This window comes from Artemia franciscana, chromosome 20 (assembly GCF_032884065.1).
Source record: "Artemia franciscana chromosome 20, ASM3288406v1, whole genome shotgun sequence".
Lineage (NCBI taxonomy): Eukaryota > Metazoa > Arthropoda > Branchiopoda > Anostraca > Artemiidae > Artemia > Artemia franciscana.
This window is the reverse complement of record NC_088882.1, coordinates 19,574,749-19,596,901: the sequence shown is the minus strand read 5'-3', so window position 1 is coordinate 19,596,901 and position 22,153 is coordinate 19,574,749. Positions and strand designations below refer to the sequence as shown.

The 22,153-nt window shown below is 34.5% G+C and overlaps 1 protein-coding gene and 1 long non-coding RNA gene across 5 annotated transcripts in view; one reads left to right on the top strand and one right to left on the bottom strand.

Annotated features, from left to right (window-relative positions):
• Positions 1-22,153, top strand: part of LOC136039859 (N(4)-(Beta-N-acetylglucosaminyl)-L-asparaginase-like) — a 145,660-nt gene that overhangs the window by 6,623 nt on the left and 116,884 nt on the right. For 3 of the 4 annotated variants that reach the window (XM_065723797.1, XM_065723800.1, XM_065723799.1), the window contains exon 2: positions 2,802-2,958. In XM_065723797.1, coding sequence (XP_065579869.1) covers positions 2,802-2,958 — 157 coding nt within the window. Of the gene's footprint in view, positions 1-2,786; positions 2,959-22,153 lie in introns of all 4 variants that reach the window. The other variant, XM_065723798.1, reaches the window with a different exon arrangement.
• On the bottom strand, positions 4,197-20,346 carry LOC136039860 (uncharacterized). The gene is made up of 2 exons (XR_010620569.1): positions 19,777-20,346; positions 4,197-4,897 (listed from the first exon to the last, which is right to left on the bottom strand). It is a non-coding gene; the product is annotated as an uncharacterized LOC136039860 (long non-coding RNA).

Genomic DNA, 22,153 nt, shown 5'->3' with positions numbered 1-22,153 from the left:
GATCTTCGAACCTTATTGAGTGCAGCACTTAGGACCTGTATAGGTGAAATAGGTGATAAGATTATTAGATCATAGAGTACTGAAGTATCAATGGATTTGGATGTGTTAGGCTCTAGGGTTCTGAGTATTAAATTAAACTCTTTTGTGGCATATAAAAAAGTATTTCTCCTCTGCTTAAATAATTAGCACCCATCACCATGGTTTTCCTATTTTTATTTTTCTCCTAGATTCCTTGTTTTTTTTTTTACATATTTTACTTTTTATTATGTATTTTATTCTCATTTTTTATCATTTAACAATTAGTTTATTCTTTAGTTTGACCTATACTTGTGGTTAGTTTTGTGATGTTTTTTTTTTGTTTTTGTTTTGAGTAAAGAAATGTTAATTTAGCCTGTCAGGGCTTGCCATAGTTAAATCCAATACAATCATGTAATGATATTTGGTAGGATGGTTTTTGACCCTCACCCAGGTGATATATAGTGAAACAAATTTGTTTAGGAGTATTAAAATAACAAAATGTTTATTTTATCTGATCATCAAAGCTTTATTTAATGTATTTTTACAAGTGCATTTATCTAAATTTGTCTAGGTAATCCCTTCTAGAAGGCAGAGTATGGTTTTTTAAAACTATTGGTTTTGTTGTAACTTTGAATATGTCTTAGAGGGGAAAAATGAAAACGTAATAAACTAAATATACCTATACAGATACGTTACTCAACTCTTTTCTGATAAGAAGGAAGTAAGAAATTTGTCCTTATAGTAGTTGGCTCATAAAAAAAATCCATTACAACAGTACCCTTATTCATAATGGAATGATACCAAAAATAACTTGAATTTTAATATGAAAGCGCAGTGTAATATCTTGTTTGAATTGTTCAAAGACTAATATTTTTTATAAATAAGGAACCAGTTACAATAAAACTCTTACCCAAATGAAGTACTTGGAAGACATCATACCTGCTATAATAACTGTCTCACCTCACACTGCTTGTATCAGACAAATTACAAGGACTGCTAAGGTTTTAAGACCTTATTAAAAATTGAAATAGTTAATAAGGGTTGAACAACTTTGATTAATGTCATTAATTACCGACAAATTTAGCAATATATACATCTTTCCCTTTCTTTCGGAAAAGCTTTGTTTTTCAGGGGAGGTAGTAACCATTTTTTCTTTATTATCTGTTTAATGAATAAATTCTTCTCTCTCTTTGATATAGGGTTTACAACACCAGCACAAAGGATATAAGGGACTAGTCAATGGCAAAAATTATTATACAGGACCATTACAGTCCCATAAACCCTATGCATACCACATAAATAGTCTACAGTAACCACTTGTCGCTTTTCAAATTTTTTGGAGCTCTGAAGTATTTTCATAGCAGAAACAGCAAATTCCAATTCATGATCATTTCTTCATAGAATTTGATTTAAGTTAACGCTGCACTATTTTTTTGGGGAGGTACTAATAGTTTTTTTTCATGTTAATATGTTTCATATAAATAAACCATTTCTCCCTTTATGAATCAGCCTTATCTATCTTACAAATACTATCCCTTCAGAAACATGGCTTTAGTTTGCTTTGCATTTTCTTCTTCCCATTGATAAACACATAAATATTCTACCACCACTTGTGATGAAGAAAGAAATATAAGATCAAAAACCAAAAATAGGTTAAAAGTGTAGACAATACGCACAAAACTCTTGGATACAACAGCTTGTGTAACAAATATATTCTAATATATTTGTATCAAAAACTGTTTTTTACTGGAAGTTTGGGTGTTATCTCCTGCTTTGCTGAAAATTAAATAAACATGTAACAAAACTTCAGCTACTATTTATGCATAACCTGTACACAGGATGACACACTGCTAAAACCAAAAACCACTTGAATTTTTGCAGCAGTATATAAATACATGTGTCGATGAAGAACGAATTATTTGAATGTATTATGCTATATAGTCTTAATCCACCCATGCTCTATGTTTCGTACAGAGGCTGCAACAATCACTCTACAAAATGCCTGAGTTATATGAGAGGGAACTTAATGGTCCCTCATTTCTGATCTTGTAAGTGCATACCAAAAGTCAAAATTGTAGCTTAGACTATGGAATTTATATGACATTTCTTTTTCTGATTTGATCTTTAGACAGAATAAATACTTACTAAGGTCCTGACGAAACATAAGGCAATATTACTGAATAACACTTCTGTGTGACTAAAAAATAACTCTTGAAAATTGGTAAGTTAATAGGTAAATATAAGGAAAGACGGGATGGTTCTGAATGTATACTCCTGAGTGAAGCGACAAAATCAATTATTACCAAAGCCCTGACCAAACATGATGCGATATTACTGAATAATACTTCTGTATCACTAAAAGATAATTTTTAGAAAAATTGGAAGCTAATAGGTAAAAACAAAGCAAGAGGGGATGGCTCTGAACCTACATTCCCGAGTGAAGGGCAATGGATTAATTATTTTAAACCTGAAATCTCCCCCCTCCCCTATTAGGCCATTTAGTTAGAAAATGAGTATCAATCCCAAGCCATTCTACAAGGGATCAAAATGGAAGTAGTAAATACACAATACAAAGAGACAACTTAAAAACGCAATTACTCAAAGCTTAAATGTAGCTCATTGTTTCTTTTGAGTTTCGGTAGTCAATTTTGTGTAATAGTTTGTAACACCTGAGAAATCAACTCTTATCTATCTGTAGTAGCTTAAACATTTTTCAGAATGGTTATATAATTTTTTAATTTGGCTTTTATTGAACAATCTTTGTTAAGATATCTGAATTGTAGCCTGGGACATTATGTACAAAAAAGGTGGCTCAGCTTTGGATGCAATCGAACGTGGATGTTCAAAAGCAGAAGAAATGCAAGTAGATGGCACCGTCGGCTGGGGAGGAAGTCCTGATGAGAATGGCGAGAGTACGCTAGATGCTTTGATTATGGATGGGTATGGCTATTTTCTGTGTGTTGCTTAACTTGAAGTCAAATGAATAAACAGTCTCAACTTTGGGGTGAAGAATAAGATGATATTTGTGGGTTTATTGAAGATTTAAGATTTTTGTGTCTAGCCTTCAGTTCCCCTGGGCGCGCAACAACACACAGGGGACTATGGGATCTCTGGGTCAACATCTGCTGCAATTCAAGGAGACACTAAATGATGCGTATGCTTTGGCCGCCCACTAATGCCTTTTGTGGCTCCTTCAAATTTTACATTTTTCATCTTCAACTAGAGCATCCTACTCTTAAATGAAATGAAGCTTTTTGTGCTCTGTCATATTGAAGCCACGATATTCAACTGAATGCTTAATTTTTAGCGATTTTTTACCGATTTAAATTATGATAAAGAAATTGTTCTTGCTAATAGCTTTGGCTCGAATTTAAATGACAATACGTGTCTGGGTTGGTCTAGCGTCAAATTTTTATTGAAGCTTTTGATATTTTTTACTTTCTCTTGGCCTATATTATGTTTTGTGATCATATAGTGCAGATGTTAAAGCTTGTTGTCCAGATTCAACTTATTTAACTTGTTTAAAGGAGTCATTGTTTATTATATATTTGAATTATTTGATTATTTATTTCAATTTCTTGTCATTTTAGGTTTAACTTAATCGTCTATTGTAATATCTGTTAGTGCTAAGTTTGATAAAATTATTCATTTTAAAAATGTCACTCAAATGTTAGTGAGGAATGTCGATAGCATGTTGAAGGACTCGTTTTAGTGTTTTTTTTTTCTGACTGCTTCTTTAAGTCAAAGAACTTGACTAAACCGGGCCATCCAGGTGATGTTTCTTCAATTTCTTCAATAAATACATTGTACAGACAAAATGGGAAGCACAGGAAAAACTTCAGTATTTTGCAGAAATATAGCCCTTTTCTGCATTTGTGCCCCTTTCCAAGAAACCTAGTAGACTGTGGGGGCGGCACCAGTGTAGGACAACTTAAGTAGGCTTGTTAAATTTGAGTCTGAGAGCTGCTAATTTTGCTTAAATAAGACCTAGGCCAGAAATAGCTTCCTCGGCCACAAATCGACCTAAAGAGGTGACGAGCCTCACGAATCACTTCCGTAGATAATTAATCAAAAAACACTTGCCAAAAAAGAGGTTTTCCGAAGCAAAGCAATGAGCCATTTTCAAACTTAAGATGAGCAGAAATAAAATCATATTATAACTTGTCAAAATATCGACAAAGAATAAAAATTTGTAATAAAATCGCTATGACAATCAAAATGACTGGAAAGAACTAATGAAAATGAATGTTTAATATATAACGGTATTAATTCCTAGCAACGCTGAACAACTTGATATTGCACAGTTATCAATCTCTACGGTTGAAAAAAGCTAAACATTGCAAAATATCTGCCTTTTTTATAGTTAGAAATTAGAAAAGATTATATTCACATGTTACAAACAAAGTTTAGAAATATTGTTGAAGGAAAAAACTTCTTGCAAAGCTTGAGGATGATCTGCTGACTGTCAGTTGGAGAAATATTTATCCCTTCTGAAACAACTTCTCTAAACTTTAAAATTCTTCTTTTAGGGCTCATATCAACTGATTAATTTAACATATATACTTTTGGGTATAGTTTGTGTAAATGTTAGATTTCCTGGTTACACCAATCTATCGACTCCGTCCCAATATGGGTTGAAGTAATCGTCGACGAATTCAAGTTGGGGATTATAGTACTGGACCCCTGGCTTTAAACTTTGGAAGTAAGCACTCCTTGCATGTACATATCTGGCGGTAGATGTCATATGACTCATTATAGGTCGATAGGATGTCATCTGTGCATGAATTGTTCGCTTAAAAGCGTAAGCTTTTGGTGATACATTATGACTGCTTGAATAAACAACTTCCAGAAGAAGTGAAATACTAAGTAGTAATGTTATCTGAAATGAAAATGCAAGTAAGTGCAGTTGGGAAGTGAAGGATAAGGAATTAATCATTATTTTTCCTCGAAAAGCAATAAATTAAACTGAGAAGAAAATAAAAATAAATTCATAAAAGAAGCAAATATTTATAAATACTCTCATGCTAATCACGAAAACCGGATGTACAAAATCCTATACAAAATCCTATACAAAATCCTACAATGAAGATAAATAACCCTGAATTTGTTTTTAAAGTTGTACTTTTCTTTTTATCTAGCATATGAGTACTATCCCCTTTTTGGATTTAACCAGGCAGATAGGGGGTATACCTGGAGCTACTAGTCTCTCAAGACGTTATAGCTCGCACATGGGTCCTACACAGTAGTATAGTGCACCTGCAAAGGTATAGTAAACCTACGTAATGGGGAATGTTTTCTAAGAGTTGCATGTGCACGTTACATAATAGGGAATATTTTCCTAAAGTTGTAGGTGCATGTTACATCATAGGGGGTATTTTCAAGAGATGCAGGTGCATATTGTGTAATAGGGAGGGTTCACTTTGGTTGTTAAACCACAGTTTGTTGATTGTTACGTAATAAGACGTGTTTAGAGTCCACTAGTCAAGCGGGGGAGTTTTATTAAGACTTTTTATTCAAGATGTTTTTCAAGACGTTTCAAGACATTCCAAGACGTTTTTAAGACATTTTTCTTCGAGACGTGTTTCAAGACGTTTTTTACATATTTTTCCTTCAAGACGTTTCAAGACACTTCAAGACGTTTTTTAAGGCATTTTTCTTCAAGACTTTTTTCTTCATGATTTCTTTAGTTCTTACTTAATAGGGAATGTTAACCAGTTTTAAGGATGATGACGCATTCACACGTGACTCGTTTCTTCAGGGCCCCTGGGGAATCCCCGCTTGTAACTGAGGAGGACGCACACGTGAGATGCCACGTAACGATGGTGCACACACGCGTATTACATAATACTACTGGACATTTCCAGGATTTAATTTTTCTTTCGATGTGTGTTTTTTTTTATCAGGGAGCCTTTATATTCCAAAGATTTTTGTCCGAATTAAGATTCAAAAGATATTCTCCCTCAATGGAATGGAGCTCTAGACAGTTGGACAACCAAAGCCTTCCTAATATTTTGATTTGGGGAATAGTTTCTGCGTGATAAGCTGTTTCCCAATCCAGGAATTCACCATATTCTTGCTCGAATCGATAAGCTATGAATCGCGTGTTTCATATCCATTATCCCCGAGCGCAAACCACCTGATGTTACATCGTAGATATGTAGTTGCTCGGATCTATAATATCCCTATTGCTTTTCCACGTTGCCAAAGTATTGAAATTCCACATAGAGCGAATATTTCGAGAAGACAACTGCCTCCCTTCTTCAACGCGAACAAAATAATATATACAAGGAAAGTGCCGAAGAAAAACCCACAAAATAAACGCAGAAAGTCAATGTAAAAAAAACTGATGAAAAAACCAAAAATCTGAAAGATAAATAAAATTCAGTAAAAGCCGGAAACTACTAGTAATTAAAACCAAATATCTAACAACCACAAAGCGAGTCATTTGCCAATACCCGCGATTTGCAAAAAATCAAAAAACTAGAACTGTCGTCGATGGGTACCAGCGAACAGCTGAGAAATAAAAGAAAAAATTCATTCACTCAAAATAAAGCGAACCAGCAATTAAATAAATCGGAGAACTACGTCATGAAACTTTGAATCTATATATATAAAAATAAGTTGTCTGTGTGTGTGGATCTGTGGATCAGGTGACGTCATGTTTCGGCTGACGTCATGAAATTAGTTGCCATCATTTTTGCTTTGAAGGTGACGTCATTCAAGTTATATAAGACATATGTTCGCCGTCATGTTTCGGCTGACGTCATGAAATTAGTTGCCATCATTTTTGCTTTGAAGGCGTGACGTCATTCAAGTTATATAAGACGTATGTTCGCGTAGAATTCTATTAATGTTTAAGTTTATAATGACTGATGAAGATGCTCAAAGAGTCTATGCCAAAAAACTTGCTGCTGATAGAGAAAGTCAGAAAAGAAAGCGTGCCGAGGAACTACCAGAGCAACGCGAAAGCAGACTTGCTGCTAAAAGAGAAAGTGAAAAAAGAAGGCGTGCCGAGGAATCAAAAGACCAGCAGGGAAACAGGCTTGAGGCTGATAGAGAAAGAAAGAAGAGAAAGCATGCCGAGGAACTACCAGAGCAACGCAGAAGCAGACTTGCTGCTAAAAGAGAAAGTGAAAAAAGAAGGCGTGCCGAGGAATCAAAAGACCAGCAGGGAAACAGGCTTGCTGCTGATAGAGAAAGTAAGAAAAGAAAGCGTGCCGAGGAATCAGAGCAATCTGAAAGTTATCGCCTGGCATTCAGGTACAACCCAGTCGATGATTATAGCTTGAGTAGATGTGTTCAAATCGGGACAATGTCTAAAATTTGTCCCTATTGCAAGGCCTTGAAATTCAATGGTGAAACAATGGGAATGTGTTGCGCCTCAGGAAAAGTTAAACTTCCTCTATTGGCTGCACCACCAGAGCCATTGAAGACTTTCCTTACTGGAACTACGTCAGAATCTAAGCGTTTTTTGTCAAAAATCAGACAATACAACTCATGTTTCCAAATGACGTCGTTTGGAGCCCAAATCGAAAATCCCGATCAATTTATGTCTACTTTCAAAGTAAAAGGGCAAATTTATCATAAAGCAGGGTCCCTTCTACCATTCTCAGGCGAGAATCATAAATTTTTACAATTGTACTTCATCAGTGATAGAAATTCTGAATTGAATGCACGTTGCGGAATTTCTCCCAACGTTGAAAGGACAATCGTTTCCCAATTGCAACATCTTTTCCACGAAAATAATAAGTTAGTGCGTCTGTTCAAAACAGCCATCGATTTGATGCCTACTGATACTCATAAAATTGTTATTTCCGCTGACAAAACGCCTCCTGGCCAACATGTGCGTAGATACAATGCTCCGACTATCGACGAAGTGGCAATCGTTATGGTCGGTGATCAGTTTTTACCTCGAGATATTATTCTACATAAGCGAAACGCTCAGTTGTTAAGAATTGCTGAAACTCATCGATGCTACGATGCCCTACAATATCCTATCATTTTTTGGGATGGAGCCGACGGCTATCACTTTAATATTAAATTGATGAATCCAGCCACTAACAAAGAAATGAATAAGAAATGCAGTGCAATGCATTATTATTCCTATAGACTAATGATTCGGCAGGATGAAGAAAATTATATTTTAAAATGCCGTGAATTGTTTCACCAATTTATCGTTGATATGTATGCTAAAATTGAATCAGAACGTTTGCTATATATCCGCCTGAATCAGACCAAGCTCCGCTCTGAACAATACATTCATTTGCGAGATGCAGTTATAAATGACGGTAATACCACAAACGTTGGAAGATTAACAATTTTACCTTCGTCATATGCTGGCAGTCCCCGTCATATGCATGAATATGCTCAAGATGCTATTGCGTATGTTCGTCTCTATGGTCGTCCAGATTTATTTATTACATTTACATGTAATCAATCTTGGGACGAGATACTGCAGCTTTTACTTCAAGGACAATCGGCGGTTCATAGGCATGACATTACGGCACGTGTCTTCCGGCAAAAGTTGAAATCACTGATAAACTACCTTGTAAAACATGAAGTGTTTGGGTCAGTGCGATGCTGGATGTACTCAGTGGAATGGCAAAAACGAGGTTTGCCACACGTACATATACTAATCTGGCTACATAAAAAAATTACTTCAAACGAAATTGATGATGTGATTTCCGCTGAAATACCTGATAAAAATGTCGATAAGGGGTTACATGATATTATTGTAAAAAATATGATACATGGACCTTGCGGTGCACTGAACGAAAATTCACCATGCATGGCCAAAGGAAGGTGCACAAAGCAATATCCTCGACTTTTAGTACCCAAAACAATTACTGGCAATGATGGTTACCCACAATATAGAAGAAGATCTACTGAAGATGGCGGTAAAACAGCAATAATAAAGAAGCGTAACGGTACCACCATCGAAGTAGATAACCAGTGGGTTTGTTCCATATTCCCCTTTATTATCAAAAACATTTAATGCACACATAAACGTTGAATACTGTAACTCCGTAAAGGCAATCAAATACATATGTAAATACGTCAACAAAGGCAGTGACATGGCAGTTTTTGGCTTGCAGTCCGAAATCAAAGATTTCGATGAAATCGTAGAATATCAGGCTGGAAGATACATAAGCAGTAATGAAGCTGTTTGGCGAATTCTTTCATTTCCGATACATGAACGTAGTCCAGCTGTTGTTCACTTAGCGGTACATTTACAGAATGGTCAACGTGTTTATTTCACGGAAACCAACGTGCAACAAAGAGTCCTGAATCCACCGGATACAACATTAACAGCTTTTTTTTCGCTTTGCAAAAATGATTCTTTTGCAAAAAAGCTGCTGTATACTGAAGTGCCTTCGTATTACACGTGGAATACTAAAAATAAAGTATTTGAACGTCGAAAACAGGGTAAGTCAGTCGACGGCCAACCTACCATCTTCAAAGATACCACGATAGGAAGACTCTACACCGTTCACCCCAATCAACATGAATGCTTCTTTCTACGCCTGCTTTTGGTGAATGTACCCGGTCCGACATCCTTTGAGTATTTGAGGACTGTAAATGGTACTATACATGACACTTACCGTAGTGCATGCCAAGCTCTGAATTTATTGGAGAATGACCAACACTGGGATAACTGCATCAATGACGCGTGCGAAACGTCAACCCCAAGTCAAATTCGTGCATTGTTTGGCATCATTTTAACAACTTGCTCTCCATCAGCTCCTACAGATTTATGGGAAAAATATAAGTCAAAAATGTCCGAAGATATACTTCATCGAAAACAGTTAGAGACGTCAGACATGACTTTTGATTTTACACCAGAAATTTATAACTACACTTTAGTTGTTATAGAAGATTTTTGCATAAGTATGGCAAACAAACCTCTTCAGGGTTTGGGAATGCCTTCACCTAACCGTATCGCTGCTGTTTCGACATGTGTAGAATTGGATCGTGAACAAAGTTACAGTACGAGTGATCTATTGTCGTATGTACAAAATAACATTTCCAAGTTAACGTCGGAACAAAAAGACATTTATGATACGATAATGCATTGTGTCGATAAAAACGTTGGAGAAATTTTCTTTTTGTATGCGCCAGGAGGTACTGGTAAAACGTTTGTGATAAAACTGATTCTGGCATCAATTCGATCTAAAAATGATATAGCGTTGGCAATTGCGTCGTCCGGAATAGCCGCAACATTGCTGCCTGGTGGAAGAACTGCTCATTCCGCCTTGAAATTGCCTCTGAACTTGCATTCTACAGAAACTCCCACGTGCAATATTTCCAAATCATCTGGGATGGGTAAAGTATTGCAGCAATGCAAACTTATTATTTGGGATGAGTGCACAATGGCACACAAAAAATCGCTCGAGGCTCTGGATCAATGCTTGAAAGATTTGCGAGGGAAGTCGAAACCCTTTGGCAGCACCTTAATATTGCTTGCGGGAGATTTCAGGCAAACATTACCTATAATACCTAGATCAACTCCTGCAGACGAAATGAATGCTTGCCTGAAAAATTCTAATTTATGGGCACACGTAAAAACATTAAAATTAACTACAAATATGCGTGTCCGATTGCAAAACGATGACTCTGGTCAAACATTTTCAGATCAATTGCTGGCAATGGGAAACGGAAAGCTCCCAGTAGACTCAATTTCAGGACGTATACAACTACCTGCTGATTTCTGTAATTTAGTGACGTCCAAAAAAGAATTGATTGAAAAAGTATTTCCGAATATTCTAAAAAATTATAAAAATAATAAATGGCTAAGTGAAAGAGCGATTCTCGCACCCAAAAATATAGACGTCCACGAAATCAACAATATTGTTTTGACCAAGATTCAAGACCAGGCAGTCCTTTACAAGTCAGTCGACACAGTTTTGGAACCAAATGAAGCGGTTAATTATCCATCTGAATTTTTAAATTCCATAGATCTTTCAGGGTTTCCACCACACGTGCTACAACTAAAAATAGGCGTACCAATAATACTTTTAAGAAATATAAACCCACCAAAGCTTTGCAATGGCACTCGACTTGTAGTAAAAAAAACAATGGAAAACCTAATAGAGGCCACAATCCTGACAGGGCCTTTTGAGGGTGAGGCTGTTCTTATTCCTCGCATTCCCATGATTCCAACAGATCTGCCTTTTCAATTTAAAAGATTGCAATTCCCAATTCGATTAGCATTTGCAATCACCATTAACAAAGCTCAAGGTCAATCATTAGAAAAATGTGGTATTGATCTTAATACTGATTGTTTTTCCCATGGACAATTGTACGTTGCATGTTCGAGGGTCGGTAAACCTGACAATCTATTTATATGCAGCGAGAATTGGACAGCGAAGAATGTTGTATATTCGCAAGTTTTGCGCAGTTAATTTGTATTTCGGAACCAAATGAAGCGGTTAACTATCCATCTGAATTTTTAAATTCTATAGATCCTTCAGGGTGTCCACCACACCTGCTACAACTAAAAATAGGCGTACCAATAATACTTTTAAGAAATATCAACCCACCAAAGCTTTGCAATGGCACGCGACTTGCCGTAAAAAAAAAAACAATGGAAAACCTAATAGATGCCACAATCTTGACAGGGCCTTATGAGGGTGAGGCTGTTCTTATTCCTCGCATTCCCATGATTCCAACGGATCTGCTTTTTCAATTTAAAAGATTGCAATTCCCAATTCGATTAGCATTTGCAACCACCATCAACAAAGCTCAAGGGCAATCACTAGAAAAATGCGGTATAGATCTTAATACAGATTGCTTTACCAATGTACAATTGTATGTTGCATCTTTGAGGGTCGGTAAACCTGACAATCTATTTATACGCACAGACAATGGGACAGAGAAGACTGTTGTATATTCACAAGTTTTACGTAGTTAATTTGTATTGTATCTATCTATTTATGTATCTATATAAAAACGAGTTGTGTGTATGCATGTTTGTTTGTTTGTAAAAAGAGCGTTTGCATATGACGTCATTATTAGTACATACGGCTTTGTATATGGACAGACAATGGGAAAGCCAAGAATGTTGTATATTCGCAATTTTTACGTAGTTTGAAACACATATATAAATCTATCTATATTCACAGGTGGGACACAGGGACACAACTACAATGGCGCGTAACTACAATGGCGCGTAACTAATATGGCGCGTAACTAATATGGCGCGTAACGACTTACGCGCGCGGGGGGGCTTGGGGGGGCGCGAAGCGCCCCACCAACTAGGTGTTGGGGTGGCGCGAAGCGCCACCCCAACAGCTAGTATGTTATAAAATTCTCGTTTGGCCTTAAAATACGCCTTTTTTATGGTTTTCTTTCTTTATGTCATGGCAAACCAATGTGGCTTAAAAAATTATCCACGTTACCAGGGGTATGGCAGCAACATAGGTGAATTATCGTCTGGTCATAATAGTGAAAAGAGTTTTAGCGATGGCATTGTTGAGGATCAATGAACTCTGAACAAACTCGGGCAAAGCAATTTTTCACTTCTTGGTGATATGGTCCCGGCATTTTTGTGGTTCCTTCATAGAGAATTTTTAGAGACGTTTCATAGAGAATGGTATGAACTTGTTCAAAGCAAAAATTTGTTAGTCGAACCAGGGGCTTGAGTATTACCATTTTCTGCAGAAGAAGTTTCATTACTTACGATAGTACTAATAAGAAAAATTTTCAACTTCACAGTATGTTTTCTCGCTAGTAAGCGAAACATGTAGACGAAGAAAAAAGAGTAACCTTTTTGCATTCGGCTGTTTCTAAGAAGTCTTAAAGAAAATGCCTCGTTTTCTATTGATCTATTAGATTTACCTGCAAGAAAAAAGAAGTACATTTTTGCAGTCAGTCATTTCTGATAGGTTTTAATGAAAATGCCACGTTTCTTTGAGACAAGAATGCACATTTGACGACACGGTGAAAATATGTGGCTGCTCCCCTAGGAAGTAATTCCACTGGGGGGGGGGGGGGGCTTGTTATTAGAGATAATTTCAAGGCATATTAAGAGATATTTATGAGAGGTCTTAATGAGAATACCACGTTTCTATTGCTCTATTAGAAGCACCTACGATAAAAAGACACATTTTTGCATTCGGTTATTTCTGAGAGGTTTTACTGAAAATACCGTGTTTCTTTGACTCGAAACTAAGTTTACACCACCGTGACAATATGTGGCTGTCCCACCCTACCAAGCGATTCCAGGGGGAGGGTCGTTATTAGAGGTAAATTTCAGCTATATTAAGAGGTATTTTTGAGATGTCTTAATGAAAATGCCTCGTTTCTTTGAGTGGGTATTAAATTTCAGTCCCACCTCAGTCGAAAAAGAATTCTTTTAACACCTCCCACCTTAACTTTAAGCAGTAGAACATGATTTAAGAACGATTCCTGAGACACAAGGGCCGTTGAATTTGAATGAGTAATTATTGTTAGCATTTTCAAATGCTTTTATTGCAATTTAAATTATAGATAACGTATGATTATCTAGTCTATATTTTAGATCAGTTGCGGATTTGTGCAATTTCAAAATAATACTTTTGAAATTCAAGGTGAATGAAAATTTTTATAATATGGGTTGAAAATCTTTATGGCAATTGGTCTGCTTTTCATGATGTGTTTTGTTCTACCTTTAGTTCGTTTAAAGAAGTGCTTGTCAAGATCTTTAAAAAAAGAAGAAAAGATCGATTTTGCTGACTTGAAAAAAGAAGAGAAAAATCGGACATCACGAATTAATGCAATTAAATTTGTTTCCTAAAATGTTAGTCTTCATTGGACCACTTTTGTCTGTATCGTTATGTCCTGTATGTATCAAGCCGATCAAAGAAAAACATATATTTTTTGTCGCTAAGAATTGACACAGTCGAATTATTCTTCTGATATTCACTGTCCTGATTAAAAATCCCTTGCTTTAGTGTGTTTACCGCAAAATTTTAAGCCCTTTGGAGAACAAATGTTTGACTGTTTTGGAGTAGTACTGCTCGATGTAATCCATTTTTTCTCGTCTAAGGCTCGTTTAGCCAATTAAGCACGCCATTGCCAATCGGGAAACAAATTTGCCTTTTTTTGGGCGTAACGAAATTGTTTATCAAATTTTTTCGTTGCAGAGGGATTTCCTTGACCCAGAGACTTGACCCAGCGTTTCAGGAAAAAGTGCTGCCCCTTTTCTGCGTCCTTTCATGAATCAATAGTTTTTTCAGAGATAAATAAATTATTTGGCCCACTCAACTTTCCCAAACATGAAACATGTACATCCCCTTATCCCATTCCAATACTCCCTGAAAGTTTCAATGTAATCGTCCAAGCTGATTCCGAGATATTGCAGGTATGTCATTTTGATAAATTGGGTTCATTGTTTTTACTGGTGACACCACCGTAGATATATTCTAGGTTTCATAGGAACTTATAGCTCAAGAGGGTTAGAAGGATTGGAAACAAGCAAAATTTTACACCGCTCTGCTCCCTCTCTCCAAGTCAAAATCTAGCTCCACTTGGCCTCTCTGAAATGCTGCAAATTTGAACTCGATCCCTCAAGGTGTTTTCAAGACACTAGCAGATACGGTATTTTGATAACCTGGATATGCATAGTGTCTTTCGATTTACCTCTCTACTTAATCGTGGATTAATTCTAAATCAAATTAGGACTGATTGTGCTGAGACTTTTAGGCGGATCATTGAAAGAACATTTTTATTCTTGTCTAATGCTTTACCCAAGTCAAAATCTGACGTCCATTCCCCCTTCCTGAAAACTCCTTGACAATTTCAACTTGACTCAACTTGACAAGCCGTTCCTGAGATATTACAAATATGTTTTTTCGAAAACTTAAGGATGCACAGTGTATTCTGGTTTACCTCGCTACTTCGATTTAGACATATTCTAAGTTCTACAAGATGTATGGTATTTTATTTTATGTGGATTAGAAACAAAATGCCCTCACGCCGTTTCTAATTGCAAAATTCAAGATGCCCTTTCTTCTTCCCATCACTCTGAAAACTTAAAATCAATACCCAAACTATGCTCGAGATAGTGCATGCATACTATTTTACTTGGACAGATTTGTTCTCCTTCAATTTACTTCCGTCCCTTCACCCAAATCAAAATAGGAGATCTTACTCCAACACTTCAGTAAAGTTTCAAATGTATCCCCCGAGCCGTTTCTGAGAATCATGGATACGCTTGTTTGGTAACCATGGTATACCCAGCGTCTTCTGATCTATCTCGGTACTGAATTGTGAAATTAAGTTCGTTACCGGTTTATAGGGCAACAACTTTAGGGGGACCAAGATAAAAAAACCTTCGTATAAAACACGTTTTTAAATTTCCCCCTCCCCTTCCTCTGCCTACTCCGCTCAAGTTAAAGCTTTAGTTCAACATAGCTCCCTCATAACAACTTGAAAGTTTCAACTCTGTCCCCAGGCCCCTCTCCAGATTTTACAGATAAAGTATTATGAGAAGTCGCATATACCGTCTTTTGATTTACTCAGGTACGCGTGTCATTTTAGAAGTTTATCCTCAGAAGCTCTAGGAAATTCAGACTAGCAGAAAATACTTAAGAGTTCCTAGTTGATTGGACAACCATGACCAGAATACCCACTTTTTCAACTAAAACGTATCTGTGAACAATAGATAATTTACATAATTTGGACCATTGCTTCTGGCGGTGTAAGGGCTATGTTGACCTTTTAACTATTTGGAACAAAACTGCCATGTCAAAATTTGGCCAGGTACAATATGAGGCTATGGGCGTGCATTGGTAAAAAGGGCCGACTGGTTGCCCTCTAGTCAGTTTTGCTCCTTAAGCTGAGTCTTAGAACTTTCAGTTTCCGATATAATGAGTCCCTTCCAAGTTGTTACGATCGGTTGTCGAGTTTAGGTTGACTTTATATAAGGTTGTCGAGAAAAAATATTTAGATGAGAGGCACATGAGTAATTATTCAGCCAATGGTAGTGTATTGGTGCGCTAGATTCATGATCCTTCGTCTGAGAGGACGTGGGTTTGAATCCCAGTGTACCCAATTGTTTAGTTTGGTACGGGGATCAGTGGCGTGACTCTGTAAGCTTAGTCAGAGTCGACCCAGCTCTAAATGGGTACCTGGAGAAATCTGGGGAAGGTAAACAGGAAGGGTGTGTGAAAGCACAGGTTGGTTGGCCCCCAACCCTCCATTGCACTTCCTGGCTGAAGGGCCAAGAAACGGAGATTAGCACCACCGGTAGGGATTGTAAAGTCTAATACCGTATCCTTTACCTTTACCTTTTTTTTTCCAATGGTAGTGTATTGCCTCTGATAATCACTTTTTCACTGATTGAATTTAATGATTAAATAAAATAATGTTTTTCTATAAAGAAGTTTTTCAAAGAAAAGTAAAAACCCATATTAAAACTTACGAAGAGCTAACCCATGTGATAATTCAAATTAAAACGAATTTATTTGCCAAAACCTTAGCAGCAACACAACAGCAATAACAAAATATAACAAGGCTAATCAATAAAAAAGCTTCCCTACTCTCTTTCTGATCCTCTAAACGGCTTTAGTGTCATTTGTGTTTTATTGAAAAAGATGTGTATTTTGAATAATGTTGTTTTTATTTGTCAAAACAACGACAAAAAAAAAGGAAAACGAAAATCACCATGATATTCAAGGTTGCTGGAAAGAAATAATGAAAAAAGACTGATTTTTTCATATATATATATATATATATATATATATATATATATATATATATATATATATATATATATATATATATATATATATATATATATATATATATATATATATATATATATATATATATATGTATATATATATATATATATATATGTATATATATATATATATATATATATGTATATATATATATATATATATATATATATATATATATATATATATATATATATATATATATATATATATATATATATATATATATATATATCTATATATATAAAAATAAGTTGTCTGTCTGTCTGTGGATGGATGGATCAGGTGACGTCACCTGAAAAAACTGGATCAGGTGACGTCAAAACTGAAAAAACTAAAAAAAGGCAAAAACTACAAAAAAAACTAAAAACTAATAAAAAAAATAAAAAAGCTAAAAAACTAAAAAAACTAAAAAAAGGCAAAAACTACAAAAAAAACTAAAAACTAATAAAAAAGCTAAGAAACTAAAAAAACTAAAAAAAGGCAAAAACTACAAAAAAAAACTAAAAACTAATAAAAAAGCTAAGAAACTAAAAAAACTAAAAAAAGGCAAAAACTACAAAAAAAACTAAAAACTAATAAAAAAAATAAAAAAGCTAAAAAACTAAAAAAACTAAAAAAAGGTAAAAAACTAAAAAAACTAAAAACTAAAAAAAACTAAAAAAAAAGGAAAAAACTGAAAAATAAGCTAAAATAAAGGTAAAAACCAATAAAAAACTAAAAAAAAAACTGAAAAAACTAAAAAAAGGCAAAAACTACAAAAAAAAACTAAAAACTAATAAAAAAAGTAAAAAAGCTAAAAAACTAAAAAAACTAAAAAAACTAAAAAAAGGTAAAAAACTAAAAAAAATAAAAAATTAAAAAAAACTAAAAAAAGGAAAAAACTGAAAAATAAGCTAAAATAAAGGTAAAAACCAATAAAAAACTAAAAAGAAAAAAAGGAAAAAACTAAAAAAAATTTTCATCTAAAAAACTAAAAAAAACTAAAAAAGGTAAAAACTAAAAGAACTAAAAAAGAAAAAAATAAATGACGAAACTCAAAGAGAAAGCGACCAGGACAAAAGGAATGTTCGATTAGCAATCAACAAAGCACCGGGACACAGGGAGTATAAATGACGACCAGGACATAAGTAAAAAAAAAAACTATCTATATATATAAAAATAAGTTGTCTGTGGATCTGTGGATCGTGGATCAGGTGACGTCACCTGAAAAAACTGGATCAGGTGACGTCAAAACTAAAAAAAGGCAAAAACTACAAAAAAAACTAAAAACTAATAAAAAAAATAAAAAAGCTAAAAAACTAAAAAAACTAAAAAAAGGCAAAAACTACAAAAAAAAATAAAAACTAATAAAAAAAATAAAAAAGCTAAAAAACTAAAAAAACTAAAAAAAGGTAAAAAACTAAAAACTAAAAAAAAGGAAAAAACTGAAAAATAAGCTAAAATAAAGGTAAAAACCAATAAAAAACTAAAAAAAAAACTGAAAAAACTAAAAAAAGGCAAAAACTACAAAAAAACTAAAAACTAATAAAAAAAGTAAAAAAGCTAAAAAACTAAAAAAACTAAAAAACTAAAAAAACTAAAAAAAGGTAAAAAACTAAAAAAAATAAAAAATAAAAAAAAACTAAAAAAAAGGAAAAAACTGAAAAATAAGCTAACATAAAGGTAAAAACCAATAAAAAACTAAAAAGAAAAAAAGGAAAAAACTAAAAAAAATTTTCATCTAAAAAACTAAAAAAAACTAAAAAAGGTAAAAACTAAAAGAACTAAAAAAGAAAAAAATAAATGACGACACTAAACTAAAAACTAATAAAAAAACTAAAAAATCTAAAAATCTAAATAAGCTAAAAAAGAAAAAAAAAGGAAAAAAATAAAGGAGAAAAACAAAACTAAAAAACGAATGTATATACAGACCGGGACACCGGGATACAAATGACGACCGGGACACAGGGAATATAAATGACGACTGGGACACAGGGACACAACTACAACAGGGACACCGGGGGAAACAGGGGGATGTAAATGACGACCGGGACACCGGGACAGGGAATGGTCGATTAGCAATCACCATCAACAAAGCTCAAGGGCAATCATTAGAATCATGAGGTATAGATCTGAATACAGATTGTTTTCCCATGGACCATTATATGTTGCATGTTCAAGAGTCGGTAAACCTGACAATCTATTTATATGCAAAGACAATGGGACAGCAAAGAATGTTGTATATTCGCAAGTTTTACGTAGTTAAAACCATATATATATATATATATATATATATATATATATATATATATATATATATATATATATATATATATATATATCTATCTATATTCACAGGTGGGACATAGGGACACAACTACAATGGCGCGTAACTATTATGGCGCGTAACGACTTACGCGCGCGGGGGGGCTTGGGGGGGGTGCGAAGCGCCCCCACCAACTAGGTGTTGGGGTGGCGCGAAGCGCCACCCCAACAGCTAGTATATATATATATATATATATATATATATATATATATATATATATATATATATATATATATATATATATATATATATATATATATATATATATATATATATATATATATATATATATATATATATATATATATATATATATATACAAATCAATATTAATTTCTGGAAGCTACAGGATTTTTTGATTCTTCAATGTCGTAATTATAAAAGAGAAAATGTTTAAAATAGGCTTTATTATCATAGATATTTTATTATTTGTTATCATATTGGAGTATCAGAATCACTCTCTGTATTATGATTATAGATCTGTATGATTATGAGCCCCTATCCTTACAAATATTTAAGTAAAAAATATTATTAAAATTATTTCACTACGCCATAAGGGATTGGAAGTTTTGATTGAATATCCAAATTTTACCTGAAAATAAGATTACAATCCAACGTTTCACTTCTCAAGCAGAAAACCTTAAAATATTTACAAATATTCCTGTAATTGGTGCATAATAAAACAATAGCAATGGAAATACAACTGAAGAAATCAATAATAAAAAAAACCTGTAGGTTGAAATTGCCACTTTTATAATACATTGAAGCGCTAACTAAGAGTCCATGGAAGATGACTATGTAATATATGTCGATGCAAGAAGTTCACTGACCAGTGTATAGTCTTAATGTTTAATTTGTCTGTATCAAGGTTTCATTAAGCGGAAGCTTTGTATAATATAAAAAAGATACCCTTCGGCCTTGATTTTAAGGTTGCGTTGATTGTGCAAATCTAAACAAATGTTTGGCAAAGCACTTAAATGGCCCGTTTGAAACGGTAAGCAAATCTTAATTTGTAATTCAGTTTTATTTTTAAACAAAAAAAGAAAGTTCGGCTTATTCCTCACCGGTAAATTCCTGCCCCCCCTAAAATTTTCTCATACGAAAAACCCTACCGAGGAATATGATATTCCCTAATAAAATTCTCCCCAGAAAAGTCCTCCTTGAATCCTCCCCTGACAATTATCACTAAGAAATTTTCCCAAAATGTAAAATTGAAATAAATGTAAATTTATTTCCTAGCCAAAGGGAAATAATGACAAATAAAATAAACGAAGAAAAGTGTATAATTGAACATCAGCAATTATGAAGCCTAAAATATACCATCATCATATATCATCATATAATATATCAGTAGCAGAAGCCCGGCGGCTTGGCCGCCGAGTCCCGGCACTCGGCACACGGCAAGCCTCTATGTATGGATTCTTAAGACATATCGCTGAACCTTTGTTTCATTTAATTGTTCAGGTTGTTAGACAAAAACTTCTTCTGTTGCTTCAGCTTGCCTTTTGTCATTATTAAAGACATATCGCCGAACATTTGTTTCTTTTAATTGTTCAGGTGTTGGGACAAAAATTCCTTTTTCTTCCAATGATTTATCTAGTCCATGTGCTTGATTTTAAAAGGTATGGTTGGCATTGACGACCTTATCCCTGTCAAAATCTAAAACCTAATAATAATCGCTATAATTTTCAATTTGTTTGGTTCGTTTTACCTCGACTTGTCTTTCCTCATTATGAAATACATATCGCCGAACTTTTTTTTTTTTTTTTTTTTTTACAAAGGTATGGTAGGCAATGATGACCTTATCCATGTAAAAATCCCAAACCCAGTCATTTTCACTATCATTTGCAATTTTGTTACGTTTTTATTCTTGCTGTCCAGGCTTGTCTTTTGTCATTACGAAAGACATATCCACAAACCTTCGTTTCTTTTAATTGTTCAGGTGGCGGGACAAAAACTTCTTCTTTTACCCCAACTTGCCTTTTGTCATTATTTTAAACATATCGCCGAACCTTTGTTTCTTTTAATTGTTCAGGTGGTGGTACAAAAATTCTTTTTTTTCTAACGATTTAACTAGTCCAGGTTTTTGATTTTCAAAGTTGTGGTAGGCATTGATTTATCCATGTCAAAATCAAAAATGTAATAATAATCGCTATCATTCAATTTGTTTAGTTCGTTTTACTTCCGATTGTCTTTCATCATTATGAAATACATATCGACTTTATCCATTACATAGACTTTACATAGACTTTTACATAGACTTTATCCATGTCAAAATCCTAAATTCAATCATCATCATTATCATTTTCAGTTTTGACACGTTTTGATTCTCGCTGTCCAAGTTGATTTTCATTGACTCGCTTAAATATTTGGTGTCGCATGTCTTCTAACCGTGCATGTCTTTGCTTTCCATTTTGATTTTTGACTTGCTCACATGCTCGGTGTCGTATGTCTTCTAACCGCGTGTGCCTGATATTCATTTTCGTTTTTGACATGCCGCCGCTGTTTATAACCGCGTGTGTATTTGCCCTTCGTTTTCATTTTTGACTCGCTTACTTGCTCGATGTTGCATGTCTTCTAACCGCGTGTTTCTTTGCTCTTCATTTCATTTTCGACAAGCTGTAATTGTCGTTTTTGAATGTCTTCTAAGCCCCTGTATCTTTGCTCTTCATTTTCATTTTTGACACTTCTTTGGATCTTGATTACTTCAGTCAATTTAGCAATGACCTTTGCATTAGCTGTCCGTATTAGTGTTGTCGCAACTGATGGTCCAGATTTTCGATTTTCACATCTTATCAACTCAACAATATTATTTATGCCATGCATGACATTGTATAAGAAAAAGCTTATATGATGTCATAAGAAAGGCTTATATGATGTACTAACATAGCAGATGACGTCATTTGCAAAAGCAAAACTTAAGGCTCTTAACGAATTTTCTCATACTTCTGACCAGCATTGCCGGATGCCTAAAAGAGCGCATTTAATGCAAAAATTGTCTAAATCTATGAGGCTTCAGGTAAATATAGTAAGGGATATGGTGGGAGGATTAATATCCTATCTCCTTTCGTTTAGGCTTAGCCTGAATAAGGGCTCTACAGGGTGA